This window comes from Odocoileus virginianus, chromosome 1 (assembly GCF_023699985.2).
Source record: "Odocoileus virginianus isolate 20LAN1187 ecotype Illinois chromosome 1, Ovbor_1.2, whole genome shotgun sequence".
Classification (NCBI taxonomy): domain Eukaryota; kingdom Metazoa; phylum Chordata; class Mammalia; order Artiodactyla; family Cervidae; genus Odocoileus; species Odocoileus virginianus.
In genome coordinates this window covers 59790028-59808526 of record NC_069674.1, presented here as the reverse complement: position 1 = coordinate 59808526, position 18499 = coordinate 59790028, and the positions used below count along the sequence as shown (strand labels likewise).

Sequence of the window (18499 nt, the reverse complement as noted above, 5' to 3'; positions counted from 1 at the left end):
AGCCATTGCTGGTAATAAAGCAATCAAAGGAGTCTGCTGCCTACTTCCTACTCTTCCTCCCCCATACCAACCAGAGTAAATTATTTGAAAATAACATGGATAGGTCTATTTTAAGCAGGTGACATGGACACTTCAACTGGTTAAAACACACATCACTTATTCAGCCAAGATTTCTCAAAAGTTAACTAAAGATTTGGTTTTACACTGGGCATTGCAACCTATGACTTCTTCTGGGCCATAATTTCAAATTCAGAATAGGTTTCAATTTTTCCTACCCACTGAAAAAAGACTGTAGTAAATTAACCAGTCAACATAAGTTTTGAGTATCCACACTGTAACTGGTAGCTGAATCAATGCTCCACAGAAGGCAGTTTTTCATAAATCATTCTAGTCACCCATTTGAATTACTCTAAATATCTTTATGTTCCAGAAGTATTCCAAAGGCATTCATTAGCCTATAGATCTATTTTAAAGGCTGATCTTGGATACAACCATCTCCAAAATCTCTTCCTTTCCCTTCAGAAAAGCCATAAGATTTTAGAGAAGAGCATTCCAAGTAGAATAAATGGTAAGTGGTGTTGGCTGGAGCTTCCTGTATCTGAAGAACAGAGACATGGCCAGTGTGATGGGACACAGTGAGCAAAGAGAGTGAGTGAGGGAAACAGGCACCCACCCTTTGAGATCTTGGTAAGGAGGCTGGATTTTTATTTTAAATAAATTTAAAAGTATCGGCAAGTTTTAATACTAGAGTTATGTGAACTGAACAAGTTACAGTAAAAGCTTATTTTTTCTATCATACCCTTTATTTTATCTGACACTCAAAATGAGAAAATTTAAGTATAAAAAGCTCGATAACATTAATAATACACGGATTAGGGGACAAGTACGTAACAAAGTAAAATGGAAACATGGACAAATTTTATATATGATATTGATGTCCTATTTCAACCACTTTCAGGACAGAATCTGCCTGTAACTTAAATATTTTAGAAACTCTCTGACCTGGGGTCAAGTAAAAAGCTACTTTTCTCCAAAGAATTGCTAGATAACCCTGGGAAAGACTAACTTGCTTGCAGAATCTGATGATGTAAGCATTTGAATTTATGTTAGCAATGTAAATCATGCAATATACTTAAAAACACATCTCTGCAGGTACAGGCAGGACTGCATTAATACAAGGATTATCAAAGGTACAATACAGTTTCCTAAATGTAAAAATCCAGTGTTCTCTGCATTTTGAGATGGTGAAAAGTTAAGTTTATGGCAATATCAAGATGTCTTAAATGAATAAGAAAATGTATGTCAATGACTAAAGGAAGACAGTAAAACAAAAAAGCCAGGGAGAAATTTCTTAACTGGATGATGATACACACTCCCCCAAATCCATGAGATCTGATCTGACTAATATCTCACCTTTTTGAAAGATATCAGTACCTCCCACCCTTTTTGAAACTGCAAAGATGAAGGCAATAACCATCTGTTTGCTACATAGGACACACTGTCAGTAATTTTCTCCTACTTTGAATCTCTATGAAGTAGCTTTTGAAGAGTAAGGAAGAGACAGGATAGTGAGAATATCTTTAAAAAACTAACTAGAAGAGAAAAAAAAAATTATACAGCTTTAACCATTTACATGGAATAGATCATCACAATGAAAAAAAGAGAAGTTGAACTGCAGAACGAAAAATTGCAAGAGTTAATTAAACACATGAGAGCTAGAAAAGCCAAATTTTTTTTTCTTAATTAAATTGCTTAAAAATTCAGGACTTTATTTCTTATTGTATATATTACTTGGATTACCTACATTTCTTAATGAAACTTTTGTTTAAAAGATTTTTAATTAATTTGTTACAATACTGTTTCTGTTTTATGTTTTGGATTTTTGGCCATGAGGTATACGGGATCTTAGCTGCCTAACTAGGGGATGAACCCAGACCCTCTGCATCGGAAGGTGAAGTCATAGCCATCGGACTGCCAGGGAAGTTTCTTAATTTCTATTTGTATTAAAGATATAAGGGACTCTACCCTACCTAGGCAAGAAAAGACAGACTTTAAAAAATTGAAAGGTGCCATGGGAGACTGTGAAATACTTACTTGCCTTTTACACTAAAGAAGAGAGAGGCTATCAGCATGAATCAGTATAGTATTATCTACCTATGAACGTATTTTATTGGCTAAACTCAGGGTCAGGTATACCCTATGTTTCTATAAAGATAGAAGAAATTTGAAAAACACATTATCTTCGAGTTTTAAAAGAAAACATAAGCAGCTTTGTGCTTGTGCTCAGTCACTTCAGTCATGTCTGACTTTTTGACCCTGTGGACTGTAGCCCGCCAGGCGCCTCTGTCCATGAGATTCTCCAGGTAAGAATACTAGAGTGGGTTGCCATGCCTTCCTCCAGGGATCTTCCTGACCCAGGGACTGAACTTGAGTCTCCTGCATTGCAGGCAGATTCTTTACTGCCGGGCCACTGGGGAAGGCCATAAGTAGCTTACGCTGAAAGAAATAAGAATTTCTATTTACCATTGACCTAAGATAACAAGAAATTAGATGAAAAAAATCTTAGCAATGGAAACAGAATACTACTATTTATTCTCCTGTTCATCCATTTTTATTAATTCTAAAAACTGTCTATTTTGAAAATGTCACATTTGCTTATAGAAGGAAGTTCCAATATGATAAAGGATCCTGGTAAAGAATGGTGCTTGGGCTTGGAAAACAAGAGCTTGAACCCTTTCATTCCTACTCAATACAGAACAGGACTGAGGCCTTGAGCACATCTCCTTGTATCTTCAAACTTGTTTTTCCATCTAAACAGAGATAATGGTATTGCCTTAGTGATCTCACAGAGCCAATGTATATACAAAATTACCATGTAAATTTTAAGTTCTTGTTGAAGTTCAAAGCGGTAAACTTTACGATTCAGTTTAGTATTGTTTCAGACTGTGCTTATATTTGTTTCTTAAATGAAAACATTAACTAAAATGAAGGTTAATATCACTCAAAGGTCACTCAAGCTAACTTCATCTCTGTTGCATTGTTAATAATAATGTTATAGTCAATGGGAAACATCTTATATTTGGGAGTTACTCTAGATGCAATTATAAGATTTATGCTACAAAGCTAGGAATTATGCAAGAAAAGTATAAATATATTTTACTTTAAAGTCACTGATATAATTTGATCCTTTATTAAAAATCTCTGAAATCTATAAAGAAAGTGGCACAAGGGAGAAAAATTTTAGTGGGGATATATAATTTCATTTTGCTGTTTTACTGTGGGATGGGGAGATAGGATATATGAAGTAGCATTAAAAACAACCACAACAAAAAATCATTTCTCTCCAGAGGAACAAATTGTTATATAGGTTAAATTTTTCATAAAATATTTATAATTGTCATGAATGACCTCTCAGGCTGACATTTATAATAGTGACAAAAAAAACACACCAAACACCCACTTTCATGCAGCTAAATGGATGTTTCCCCTCATCCCAATTTAATTAAAAGTTATATCTTGCCCTGAGAACTTATGAATGTCATTTATCTTCTACTGTGGGCAAATGTAAAAAACTACTATTATTATTTTTTTATGCTTAAGTGAAAAGTGTATGCCATGATTAAGTATGTCTGCCTCAGCTATTTTATCTCTCTTCCTTTAATCCAGGAGATCTGACTATATGGCACTATAGAAATACCACACCAATACTTCAGGATCAAATTTAAGTTAATACTTTATGAATAAGGCTCAGAGAAGATACAAAACTGAACCTGACAGTCTCAACCATTAAGAGGCATCTAATCCAGTAGGGAGGAAAGGTTTTTAAATAACTATAATTGAAAAGCCAAGTAAAATACTGTTACTAATCGAGTTTAGAAAAGGTTATTAATTCTTTCTGACAGCATCACGAAGTTTTTGTGGAAAGTGTGGTATTTGAGCAATGTCTTGAGGGGTATGTTATTTACACAGGTGAGGCTGGCGTTTCTGATTGATGAAGCATATTCCTGAAAGCACTTAACATGAGGAACTGTGAGATACGGAGTGTTTTCACTAGAGTGCAGTCTCTAAAAGAGTAGGGGCTGCGGCCTATCTCACCCACTGCTATATCAACAGCATTTGGAACAGTGTCTGGGGCAAGATAAATATTAAATAAATGAATGAATAAACTGGACCCTGGGTAATTGAAAGAAAAAAAAAATGGGAAAAGATACTGGAAATGTAGTTTGAGCCCAGAGAAGCTTAAGAAAATGTAGGTGAAAAAGACCACTGCAAGTTTTAGGAGGTTAAAGTGATCTGCTATGTGTTTTAATATTAAACTTCTAAAGGCAATGCCAACTGATTCGAGAGGTGATTCCATTTACAAGGTAACGTAAAAGGCATGAGGAGCACAAAGAAAAGTATGGATACAGGACTCACAGTTGGAACTGACAGGACTTGACAAATGACTGAGGTGTGCAAATGAGTTAAAGATAATTCCAGAAATTTCCAAACTGAGTGACCAGGGAAATGGTGGTACTATTATGTAAGAAGAGGAAAACAAGCAAACTGCAAATTCTGGTTCAGAAAAAAACAAAGTCAGTTTTAGGCACATCAAAATTAAGGTGCGGACTGAAAATTCATATGGAAAAGTTCAACATATTGGAAGTTAGAATTGGCATTTAGAGGTAAGCCAGCAAGAAAGCTAGAGATGAACTCAATCAATGGATATTGACTCTGACTGCCTATTTCTGTGGCAGCACCAAAATTTAAGCCACCAGCATAGCAATGGTATTTATGAACTTGCACACAGGGACCTTGGAGAACTTACCCATTTAAAATAAAAGAGGGGAAAGGATTACTGGAAGAGATTAAGATAGAATGATGAGATCAAGGGAGTATTTTTAAAGAAGGAAGCTAAAGGGAGGAAGGGGTATAAGCTATTCAAACCCTCAAGAATCTTTCCTAATTCTGTCATTCTCCCTTCAGAGTACACATGAAAAAGTTCAAGTAAGTGTCAAGTAGGAGTCAAGCTCTTAAAAAAAAAAAAAGCAAACCTGGAAACAGAGACAAATCTTATAAACGTCACAAGGAACCAGTGAGGTCTAGAAGAAAATGGAAAAAAGTGGATCATTTAGACTCTATATACCTCCGTTACTTGTTCAGAAGCAATTTTTTAAAAAAATGAAGTTTGTAAAAAATAATAACATGAATTTAGCAGTATAGTGAGTACTACTGAAGGATATTTAAATACAAGACATAATTCCTGCCTCAAAGATATTACAAAGCCATTTTGAACTAAGAGCAAATCATACAAAGGTATTTACACCAAATCCTTTCTTTAGAGTTCCAACTGAGAGAGTAGAGACAACGATATCAATGCAAGTCTCACTAATGCAAATCAGGAGGGCAAATGCCACTCTGGTTTGATGTCCTCTCTCACGGACTTGAGATCCTACTGGTACTGAGTTGAGATCATTCAAACACAGAATGGATTATATACCCATTACCATAAAGCAAGTTAATGGGTTTAAACTATATTTAAGCACCTTTCAGGTATAGTATACCAATGCACACTATTTAAAGTGGTTGAAAAAGTGCTTGCCTTTTAACATCCTTACCACCATTCACTGTTACTCTTCTCAAATCTTGTTAACTTGATAGAAGGAAAAAGGTGTATTATTGTTTTGGTTGAAAGTTTTCATTTGATCATTTGGGTTTCTTGCTGGAAATGTCTGTTACTGATTTATAGAGCTTGTTACACCTAAAAGACATCCTGTTGTCATTGCCAATTCCCAAAGTGACAGACTTTATTTTCCTGGGCTCCAAAATCACTGCAGACGATAACTGCAGCCATGGGATTAAGACACTTGCTCCTTGGAAGAAAAGTTATGACAAAGCTAGAAAGAGTTTTAAAAAGCAGAGACATCACTTTGCCAACAAAGGTCTATATAGTCAAGCTATGGTTTTTCCAGTAGTCATGTACGGATGTGAGAGCTAGACCATAGAAAAGGTTGAGTGCCAAAGAACTGATGCTTTCAAACTGTGGTGCTAGAGAATACTCTTGAGAATCCCTTGGTCAGCAAGGGGATCAAACCAGTCAATCCTAAAGGAAATCAACCCTGAATATTCACTGGAAGGATTGATGCTGAAACTGAAGTCCCAATACTTTGGCCACCTGATGCAAAGAGTCAACTCACTGAAAAGACCCTGATGCTGGGAAAGACTGATAGTAGAAGGAATAGGGGGCAACAGTATGAGATGGTTGGATGGCATCACTGACTCAATGGACATGAGTCTGAGCAAACTCCAGGAGACTTGAAGGACAGGGAAGTCTCATGTGTTGCAGTCCATGGGGTTGCAAAGAGTCAGACATGATGGAACGACTGAACAACAACAGTGTGGATCCACATGTATTTTCCTCCTTTTTCTAGAACTCTTCAAATACCCAAATCAATGTCACTGTTAAGGCACAATATTATTGTATTTTTTTCTTTTTTGGCCACACTGACGCTGTGAGGCGTGTGGGGCCTTAGTTCCCCCACCAGGGATCAAACCCATGCCCCCTGCATTGGGAGCATGAAGTCTTAACCACTGGAGCTCCAGGGAAGTCCTAATATTATTGTTATTTGTACTACTGGCAACATTTACTGAGTGCTTGTTTCCTAACAGGTACTGTGGTTAAGTATATTACACACATTATCTCACTTAATCTTCACAAGCCCTATGTTCTATCATTATCTCTATTCCTGAGATAACACATTTGCCTTTATTTCTCTAGATTCTACACTCTCTTATGACATGAATTACACCTTGTATAAACATGTAGTTAAGCTGGAATTCAGTGAATATGCATGTATGTATGAACTGACTTAATCATTTTTTTCTTTTAAGCTGCCATAATGCTCACTTTCATCAAATTTACCACTTTGTCAGAATATAAAGTTGCTAAAAAGATGGGATGTTGTGATTTGTCATAAGAAATATGTATTTGGCTTTAGTCCCCATTTCTGGCACTTAGCTCCTAAAATGCTGGGAATTTCATGTGTTGAAAGCCATAAACGTGTTTCTTGTTATGTTAATGAACTGACTTTTGGAAAGCACATAGACAACTTAAGGATGAAGTCCTACAATGTGACTTTGAAGGTTGGAACTTCATACCCCTCAATGGCCAATGATTTAATCAATCATGCCTAGTATTTAATGAGGTTTTTATAAAAATCCAAGCACTATCTGGGAAGCCTACCATAAAACCCCAAAAGGTCACGGTTCAGAGAGCCTCCAGGTTGATGAATCAGAACATGTCTACATGCTGCCTTGCACGTGTGCATGCTCAGTCGCTCAGTCATGTCCAGCGTTTTGCCACCCCAAGGACTGTAGCCCATCAGGCTCCTCTGTCCGTGAGACTTTCCTGGCAAGAATATAGGAGTGAGTTGCCATTTTCTCCAGGGGATCTTCCTGACCTAGGGATTGAACTCATGTCTCCTGAACTGCAGGCAGACTGTATACCACTGAGCCGCCTGGACACACTGCCTTGATGGGCCTCAGATTTCATGGGGACAGAGCTTCTTTGGTATCTCACCCTAAGTATCTCTTCATCTGAATGTCAGTCCACATTCACTGGCATGCTTTGTATCGTTACCAATAATCTAGTGAGTAAACTAGCTTCCTGAGTTCTGTGAACCAAAACCAAGGAAGGTGGGTGGTTGTGAGAGTCACTTTATAGAGGTTTATAGACAGTTGGTCAGAAGTACAGGTAAAACCTCGATTTGTGAATGGCATATGAAGTAGATATATAAAGAATGTTCAAACCACCGCACAATTACAGTCATTTCACATGCTAGCAAAGGAATGTTCAAAATTCTCCAACCTAGGCTTCAACAGTATGTGAACCGAGAACTCCCAGATGTTCAAGCTGGATTGAGAAAAGGCAGAGAGAGGAACCAGAGATCAAATTTCCAGCATCCATTGTATAATAGAAAAAGCAAGAAAATTTCAGAGAAACATCTACTTCTGCTTCACTGACTATGCTAAAGCCTGTGACTGTGTGAATCACAACAAACTGTGGAAAATTCTTCAAGAGATGGGAATACCAGACCACGTGACCTGCCTCCTGAGAAACCTGTATGCAGGTCAATGAGCAACAGTTAGAACCAGACATGGAACAATGGACTGGTTCAAAACTGGGAAAGGAGTATGTCAAGGATGTATACTATCACCTTGCTTATTTAACTTAAATACAGAGTACATCATGAGAAATGCTGGGCTGGGCTGGATGACACACAAGCTGGAATCAAGATTGCCAGGAGAAATATCAATAACCTCAGATGTGTAGATGACATAACCCTTACAGCAGAAAGCAAAGAAGAACTAAAGAGCCTGTTGATGAAAGTGAAAGAGGAGAGTGAAAAAGCTGGCTTAAAACTCAACATTCAAAAAACGAAGACCATAGCACCTGGTCCCATCACTTCACAGCAAACAGATGGGGAAACAATGGGAACAGTGACAGATTTTATTTTCTTGGGCTCTAAAATCACTGCAGATAGTGACTGCAGCCATGAAATTAAAAGACACTTGCATCTTGAAGAAAAGCTATGACAAACCTAGAGAACATAATAAAAAGCAGAGACATTCCTTTGCCAACTTCCAGTAGTCATGTACGGATGTGACAGAAGGATCATAAAGAAAGCTGAGTGCTGAAGAATTGATACTTTTAAACTGCAGTGTTGGAGAAGACTATAGAAGAGTCCCTTGGACAGCAGGGAGATCAAACCAGTCAATCCTGAAGGAAATCAACCCTGAGTATTCACTGGAAGGACTGATGCTGAAGCTGAAGCTCCAATACTTTGGCTACCTGATGTGAAGAGCTGATTTTTTTGAAAAGACCCTGATACTGGGAAAGATAGAAGGCAGAAGGAGAAGGGGGCGCCAGAGGATGAGATGGTTGGATGGCATCATCGATTCAATGGACATGAGTTTGAAGGACAGGGAAGCCTGGTATGCTGCAGTCCATCAGGTCGCAAAGTGTCAACTGAGGGACTGAACAACATATGAAGTGGATGTCAGTCTTGCAGGTCTGAACCCTTCACCTGTGGCATCTGATGCTGTCTTTGGATAGACAATGTCAGGATTGAGTTGTACTACATTGACAGAGTATCCAGCTGATGTCAGAGAATTACTTGGTGGTATGAGTTAAGAGCCCATATGCTGAAGCTGGTGTCAGAATCTTCAAAGGTTACCTCAACTTTATTGATGCACATATTTCTGGAAACTTGAATCTATCTACAGGTATACAGTAAAGATTCTGCGTACTGAGTAACAGTAACCACCGAAGTAGCACAGTTTAAGTTCCTGTAAAGAAACCTATAGGAGTACTAGGATTATGATAGCTGATTATTCTGACTAAGAACACTGTAAGAGTGAAAAAATTCATGAAAATAAAAAATTATGAATAAGTACTACCAAACAAAATTCATAAAATGATAGCAAATTTATCCTGACTCTGTGGATTTCTTATATACTACAATAAGGAAAGAAAAGAAGTCCTCTTTCTTCATTGGGTTTGTTGCTACAGGAAAAGCATAATTTTTCTTATGTATAAATCAATACCCAACAATACCATCTCTGCTTACGGGAGAAATAAACAGCTGGGATGTTTATAAAACATAATGTGCTTCAGGGGACTTTCTCAAATCTTATGACTTTAGTAGACAGAAATTATTTTCCTCCTAGATCTCTTGAGGATTTAGCAGAAATACTACTTTCTCTTACAATATATCTAGCTGAGTCCAAAGATACAGGGAACACTTCAGTAAATACTAAAAGAAGAAAAAACGAGCCAGTTATTTTCAAGTAATAGTTGAGATTTATTGACAAATAATGGAAAATTGGATACTTTTAAATAAAATTAGTAACTTCAAAAAATTAACCAATTTCTATTCAATTTCTGAAAATGAAAATTTTCACAATTGTATATGCTGTTATCTTTTGAAAAGATACTGCGATTTTCAAATTAGTGTACTTACTGTTAAGGCTGAAAATGAGAAAGGGTATTACCATCAAACTATATGCTTAATTCATAAAGAGGAACAAAAGAAGTGCTCGTGCATAGCACATTCCAGTGGGAGAAAAAAAGTTAATCAATTCAACTCAATTTTAGCTGAGGGCATTTTTCCACGACTGCTGAACCCTACATGTGTCAGGCAACTAAAATTACACTAAAATGTGTAAGCTCTGTTGTTATTTTAGAGATAATCCAGGAAGCAAAACAAAGCCAAAAATTCTCTCTGCATTTTTAACATGAAATGCTTTAATCTTCAATCAAGTGTATACTTTTTCTGTTTTAAGATCTTTATGCATTATCTCCTTTTTTTGTGTATATTTGAAAGTTTCCAGAATAAAAACAAACAAACAAAAAGAACAATAACAAAAATGATTCTGTATTTCCAACACCCTATTCACGGTTTAAAATAATTCTTACTACTTACCAGTCTCTGCTTTTGAAGTTCTTCTCTAAGAATTCTATCTTCTGGTAAAACATCACATAACAAATAATAATTGTCTTGTTCTTCTGTTGAGATATGAGAAAAATAAATGAGAAATGTTATTTTTCACTTAAAAAATTTTTTTTATTTCTTAAAAAAATCTCTTCTGGTATATAGTTCTGTTTTAACTTCACTAAAGTTATTAGAAAACATAAGCAATTTAATTTTAGCTATTATTTTAGAGAATTACAACTAAAGAAAAATTATTCATTTGAATTTTTGGATTGCAGGGGAAAGATGGTAGTCAAGATGTACACTTACCAGATGGAGCTGCAGAATTGATTCTTATCACACTACAAAAATCTGTAATGGGCTGTTCAGTGAACCTTTTCCTCCAATATAAAATGTACCTTAGAACAATCATAAAGAAAGAATAGTGAGAAGACTCAGTGAACTACTTACTTGAGAATGATAGGATTTTATAAGAACATTTAATTATCTTAAAGCAACAAATTAAATGTTGACTGAAAACTGCTAGAAAATTTGTAAACAGAAAGGCAATAGAGCATTGTAGAACCATGAAATATTTAATGAAATAACATTACCCTGTAAGGGCATGAAAATGATTATGTTTTACCATCCACAAATTCAATAAACAGCCATACGGGAAAATTAAAATGAATTATTTTTATGTAATAGTGAAGTTTTTTTGAAAATCACATCTATGTTTATGTGAATTTAAAATGCAACAATGATTAAAAAGGCTTCATCACACATTTTCCAATAAATTGAAAGCTAGGTGTTTACCTTATACATCAAAAGAAGAGATCATGATGACAATGGAACAAATAGTCTGTATAAATTCAGTATCTATATAACAAGATAGAACAATTCCATATTATCCATGCTGTATCTGAAAGGAGGGAAATTTAGCTTTTAGAAAAATAGCCAGGCTTACAATTCCTGTATCTAATGAGCTGAGTTAGAAGGACACTGGCTAAATTTAAAAGCAAAGCATAATAGCCAGACCTGTGTCATTTGATGAAAGAGGGAGAAAGATGACAGGATTCAACAAACTGCTCATCTTTCCATTTACCTAAAAAGATTTATATTGACAATTGCAATCCCATTTACCAAATTATACAAAGAAGAGAATGTGATCTCCTTCATGGAGGAGAAAGGAAATGGAAAGGTTGACTATACAGTTGACAATTTATCAGAATACATGGTCAATGATTAAAAAAAGAACCTTACAACAAAGAACCAAAACCTGTGAAAGAGATGGAACTTAGTGATACAGACAAAGTACACAGAAACAACACATTTAAATGGCCTGCTACAGCACCAAGCAGTGTTCTGCATATAGTAGGTCCACACTAAATGTTTCAAAGAGGTAGAAGAGTATCTAAAGACTCCTGTAAGGTTCTCTAAGTAGCCTCCAACCCCCAGTATTTCAGCTCTTTTTTATTCTCTCCTTAATTTCCCAAACCTATAGTCCCCTATAGAAAGGACATACATTACATATTAGGGAAAAAAAATGTGCTGGGAGAGAGATCTGAGAGAAAGAGAGAACCATGACATGAGCTTATATAAAATATATATGGATGACAACACCATGTATAGAATATACAAGTAAAAGAAGTAAAAGAATAGTGTGTAAGAACAGAACCACATGCTTTAGTTCATTCTTCTCATGTATAACCATGCTGTCAACCTGGATGGGTAAGAAGGGGGAGAACCCTTTCCTTATAAAACAGTGCCAGACCTTATTTTAAGAGATCTGAAAATGATGTATCTTAGGCTCCAGCTCACCCTCAAATGATAAATAGTATAAATAATGAACTACGACCCTATGGCTAGCTTACTGGCTTCCACATTAGAAGTAACAGAGCAGAAAGCATTTCAGATCCATCAAAGTACACAGAAAGAGAAAAGGCACTTCTAAAAGGCTTATTTCCTTTGCCATCCTGGCCAGCTTCAGCAACCTTTCACTTTCCAATTATCTTACATAGTTACTCTCATTCTCCTCCTTTCCATTTCCCACTAGTTGCTTTTTTTCCCTCTCCAGGGGAAAGAGAAAAAAAGGCAAGAGAAGACTTAAGAGAATAAAAGTGACATTCCCAGACACTTTTCTTATTCTTCCCTTAGCATATTTTCTATTGCATGGATGAAGGACCATAAGAGAACGTCCATTAGAGATGTCAGGAATGGAAGATAGATCGTTCTTCCACAGGAAATACACAGACATCTATTTTCATGACTAATCAAATTCACACAGCAGGACCAGGTGCTAAGATAACTGACTTAAAAAAATAGAAGAGTCATGTTTTATCTGGAGCTCCCTCATGGCTGCCACTAGAATACACCAAGGAGAGGTTCATCACTCTTGATTACTATTCCACTGAAGTGGGTGATATCCTCTGGGAAAAACAGAATAGTGACCAGCCCATTGGCCTATAGTTTGTTAAAAGGCAATGATAACTACATGAAGCAGATGACCAGATAAGAGCAGATACTAGTGATGAGACTGTCCTGTGAACTGTCATTGACTAATTCTGTAACAGAGTCAACACAATGAGAGTCTCTTACCTGCACAAATCGTGAGCTAGAAGTAGTTTAGCTTTCCAAATTAAACCTATGGTCAAACCCTCATAGTTGATGTTTTATTAATTGATTACACCAGCCCCGCAGGCAACAGTGAGTAGAGAGAAGCAGGGCCTTTGCCTTTACAGATATAAATCTGAATTGAAAGGTTTTTTAAAACTTCTGAAACTTGGCTTACTCATTTGCAAAATGGATTGCTGATAATTAAATAGGATGATACATGTAAAGCAGCACCCACCATTCTGGGTGTTTAATAAATGGCTGGTTATTATTATAAGGAAAAATAACATGATTAGATAAAACTAGAGTAATAAAGAATTTGTTTATTCCAAAGAAATCCTGGCATCCAAAACAACAACAAAAACAATGATAACATTTCATCAAACATGTAATGAGCAAGTTACAACAGTTGTATTAGTAGTGTCAGAAGGCACACACAGGTGCCTAAGGTAGAGGAAGAGTAGAGTGATCAGAGGGTGATAACTATGAGCAGCTCCTGTTACTGAGACCCTGCCTGCTCAAGGTCACACAACTGTGACCTTTCAAATTGGGATCTGTTGTCTCCTAATCTTAAGTCTTCTACAACATCATGTCTCTTATGTCACTTGAGGACCAATTTACATAAGAACCTCAAAAGAAGAAAAAAGCAGGAGAAAGCCTCTAGGATTATATTAATAGTTGTAATGGATAGTTGAAGAATTTTTTCAGAGACCATGGAGAGACTCAACTTCCTTAGAGCCCTTGGAAAACAGTGTTTGACAGGGCAAAACCAAAGTACAGAAATGAAGTCTGAAGGGAGAGGGAAGGTCTTCCCTTTCTGAAAAGCATACTCCCTAAAAGCAGCTCTTAATCTGAACCGCTCCTAATGTCCTGTGTAGGTACTGAAAGTTTACACCAGCTGTTTGGGGCTGTGGAATTGGAACTGCTTGACTAGGCAAGAGAGATTCTGAAGTGAAGTGAAAGTCACTCAGTCATGTCTGACTCCTTGCAACCCCATGGACTGTAGCTCGCCAGGCTCTGTCCAAGAGATTCTCCAGGCAAGAATACTGGAGTGAGTTGCCATTTCCTTCTCCAGGGGATCTTCCGAACTCAGGGCTTGAAACCTGGTCTCCTGCACTACAGGCAGATTCTCACCCACTGAGCCACCAGGGAAGATCCCAAGAGAGACCCTACAGTGGCACTAACTCTTCTGAAGTCCTGATTCCAGAAGTCAGTGACTCGGAGTCTCCGAGGACTTCCATGTTCACTCCTACTCTCTATGGTCTTTGAAGAGAAGGCTCACATCACATATTTGTTTTGTATCACTGTTTACCCTCAATGTGGTAGGCACAAGGGACATGATAACTAACAGCAGCTGACTTAAAATCATGGAGAGAGCCTGCCTGACAGAACCTCAGTTATGCTCCTCAAATTGTTAAGGCTTCCCATGGCATAAAGGGAGAGAAAATGTTATGTTCTTACAGTCTAGAGGCCTTTACATTCATTAAAAGTTATTTTATTGCTCCATGAACAAGTAGTTATGAATTCTGGAAAGGATGTTTCTTAGACACCATCTCTAGGGACATCTCTGAGATGTTGTTAGACAGTTTCTGAGGAAAAGAGAATAATGCAGGTGAGAGGTCAGTCCAATAGACACAAAGTTGTCATTTGAGTGGTCTCCTCCTGACCAAAGGTTTGTTGACACCAACATCAAATGAAAAAAATCATGCTACAAAAGTGAAATATTATCATAAACTATCATATAAGTTAAATATATTATCATATCTTATGGTATATGAACAGATCTGAACTACAACAAAGTTTTGACCTAAGTCTAGATTTAAGATGCATCACAGTTATCACAAAATAGTACTTTTAGTTTACCACAGAATTAAGAAGTGTCAATATATCCATTTTCTTGTGGTTGGTAAAAACATTCAGATAAATTGTATTCAACCGAGAGATGTCAAAGATAGGATATGTTCAACACATGCATTTATGGCATTTTTTCCTACCCACTAAAACTTATTGTTCCATGTTAAGAAATCATTTAGTACTTCTTCATTTTTTTCCTACTTCTTTAGTTTACTTAAAGCTACAGTTGCAGCCACCCAATACCTAAAGGAAGCCAAGAAATAATATGTGGTATGCACCCTTTATTTGGAGGGTTATCACAGCATTTCATATTTTAATAAAAAGCCACAAAAGTAATTATTTGGTCATCAGCAAATACTTTCTTTCAAAGAATTTTAATCATGTCTAACCAGAAATCTTTGTAGTAATATCATCTTCCTTGTCCAACTCCCCACTGTAACTGGTGTGATACTGACAGAAGCATAAAGATTTGAGATATAGTTGTTAATTAAGTAGCATGGAATGAGTGGAATCTAATATAGAAAGGAGCAAAGAATTAGGAGTTAACATTTTTCTTCTGGAAAAGTTTTATCTACTGCATAAAGCTAGCAAATAGCTTATATAAATAGCTATGTTAATAAATGGATCAAAGGAGAGATTTTGTTTATTTGCTCTTGGAAAGTTTTACTGTTACTTTGTTCCAATAAAGAAAATGTTAAATATATTCCACATTTTTAGATGAGAGCTTATTTCTTACAAAGGATGAGGCAAGTGCATCTCTTATCTATTATTTATCATCTTTACTGTACTCAGAAGCAACAACTCTTCTCTGAGAAGCATATATAATAATTATTACATATAATAATTACTTAACCTATAAAGCAGTTCTGAGTGAATTAATTCATGCCAGTTGAACTCACTGTCCCTTCCTCCCCTCAAAAACTGTTAAGAAAAAGTCATACAACGCTGAGAAGGTTCCAGTTTAATTCTGATCACAGAAGTCAATGCTTGTACTGTTTTGGAGAGGAATTTTTAGTTTACTTAAAAGCAGTCAGGTAATACCTAAAGGAGGCTGAATATTTTAAAAGATATTAAAGTCTATTCACATACATTCCTGGTCAACTTGAATTAATCATGTTTTTACTTCCTGAGAATGAAACTAATTTAATTAGGACAGTTGACAAGGAAAATCTAGATTTCCAAATTTAAAGTACATGGTAACTACATATTTTATTTAGAAAGCACTTCTATCAGACAAGCATCTTTTTCTTTTTAATTAAAGCACCCATTTTATTACATGGCTGCATTTAGAATGTGATTGATCTTAACATTTGATTATCAACTCCTAAGGCCTGAGACCTAGCAAATAATTTGATTTTCCTGCCCACATACAGATGAGATTGACAACAATGATAAAAAGAGAGATTGATTAGAACAAATATAGCCACTCAGCTATCTTACGTAAGTACAAAGGATAAAATACAAACTCTGAATCAGACATTCCTTACAGATTTTAGAAGAGAAAGAAAAATTCAACATTACTCAATTATCACTGGTTGATCATCACATTTTTTCTGCGATTTCTGAGGGAGAATTTGCATTTATATCACAAAAAAAGAGTAAGGAAATGTAGTTTTACATCAAAGAAAAGCCAAGTGATACAAAATTTAGAAAAGCATAACTTAGCTGATACTCCTATCAATGGTTATTTGAATAAGTAAACAATTCAAAGCTCTAGCTTAAGAAGTGTCTAAAACAAAATCAACAGATCTGACTACATGTAACTTTGTATCATGTAAGAGAAAACTCCCAAAACACACATACACACACGTATATACATACCTACATACACATACAAATATTTTAATTGAAAATAAAGAACAATGGATGAGAATGAGAAGCACAGTTTCTCCACTGAAAGCTTGTAAAAATCAGTTTATTCTAGGAAATTCCTTGCTGGTTTAGTGGTTAGGACTGTTCGCTCCCACTGCAGGGCACCCAGGTTTGACCTCTAGTCAGGGAACTAAGATTCCCACAAGTGTTGTATGGTGTGGCCAAAAAAAAAAAAAAAAAAACCCATTCTAGGAGTTGGTGACATATATTTTTCATATAACTTTCTATGCCCCCTAAGCACACAGCCCCAAGGCTACTCAAATGCTGAGTGGCAATGCTGAATGGATAAAAGCAGCCACCATACAGTAGGCACACAGCGGACATTCAGAAATAGGTGCTACGCAGTTGAGAAGGACAAAAGGGCTATAGAATAGCTAATATTACCCCTGTGGGCACTGTGGTTATTTGTCCTTAAAAAACAAACTGTTACTCTAGAAGTTTAGAGTACTTAGAAACTGAAATGAAAATTTCTCAAAACAAATTTTACAAACCATAATTAGATTTTCAGGTCAGCAACAAATGCCTATTGAAAACTTAGGCTCTAGTTGCAGAAAACTAAGACTTAAAATATGTCTTTTGTAATCAAAATATAATTAAAAATTTGGCTACTATTTATTGGGTATGAAAGATATCAGATGCTAGTTGGTGCTACACATACCCTGTTTTTATATAATGCTCAACAATCTTATGAGGGCTGGTGTTACCCCCATTTTATAGATAAGAAAACTGATGCTCAGAGAAGTAAGTAGGTTGCTGGGAGTCATATGGTAAGAAAGTCACTGAGCCTGCATTCAATCCTAGGCCGGCTGGGTTTCACAGTCCACTCTTAATAATATAGCTTGATGTTTGCAAAACCCATCCTAAGAAAGAACTCGCTTGCTAAGAATAATGTGGTCTGGCAGATACAGAATTTAGATGCAAGGACATTACAATATCTGGGCTACTCTAATGTTCTGTAGGGAAATCAATGCAGAACATCTCAAAATGGGACTTCACCAGATATACCAAAATATGTGCTTTCAGTAACTATACTAAGCTAGTTAACTGCCACCATATTGTTTGCATGGTGTTTTCAATTAATAATGACCTATACATAACTATTCCATTAGACCTGCTTAAGAGAAGGCGTGTCTGTTAGACAATCACTTCCAAGAAGCAGTCTAGAATTGGCGAGTCTAGCTCATTTCAGGATCAGGCTATACAGGTTAGGTTCCTACATTTCTCACCATGTCCAGTGTTGGCAGTTACTCAGCCACTCACCCCTATCTTCTCTTCATCTTCTTCATCCTCTTCCTCTGAGCACCTCAGTCACTGACCTTAGCTGCTGTCTCCTTTTATACCCCTTATACCCCTCTGGGTCGTTGAAAGACTCAGTCTTTTTCTGATTTTCAACTTTATTGTAACACTTAAGATCCAAGGATCCCCTTTCCCCCAAACCTCCCTTTGGGTGGCTTAAAAAAAATTTTTTTTTTTTACCAAGTTTATTCTGGGCTGTCAGGAAGAACTCACTTAGCTGGAGAATGTGTGTATCCTGAAATATAAAAAGGACATCAATCTGATAGAGACCAACAATGCCAAAAATTTCATGAGATGTGGTAAAGGGAGTATTATCAACTCTTTAGAAAGTTGGTCTGCTTCCAGAATTTGTAGAAATACAAGAGTATGTAACATTTTCAAATACAACTTGCTCAAGAATGCAAATAAGCTCA

The 18499-nt window shown here is 36.3% G+C and overlaps 1 protein-coding gene across 1 annotated transcript in view; it reads right to left on the bottom strand.

Moving 5' to 3' along the window:
• Window positions 1-18499, bottom strand: part of ZNF277 (zinc finger protein 277) — a 132747-nt gene that overhangs the window by 44248 nt on the left and 70000 nt on the right. The window contains 2 exon segments of the mRNA XM_020889389.2: window positions 10464-10546; window positions 10782-10870. Coding sequence (XP_020745048.2) covers window positions 10464-10546; window positions 10782-10870 — 172 coding nt within the window.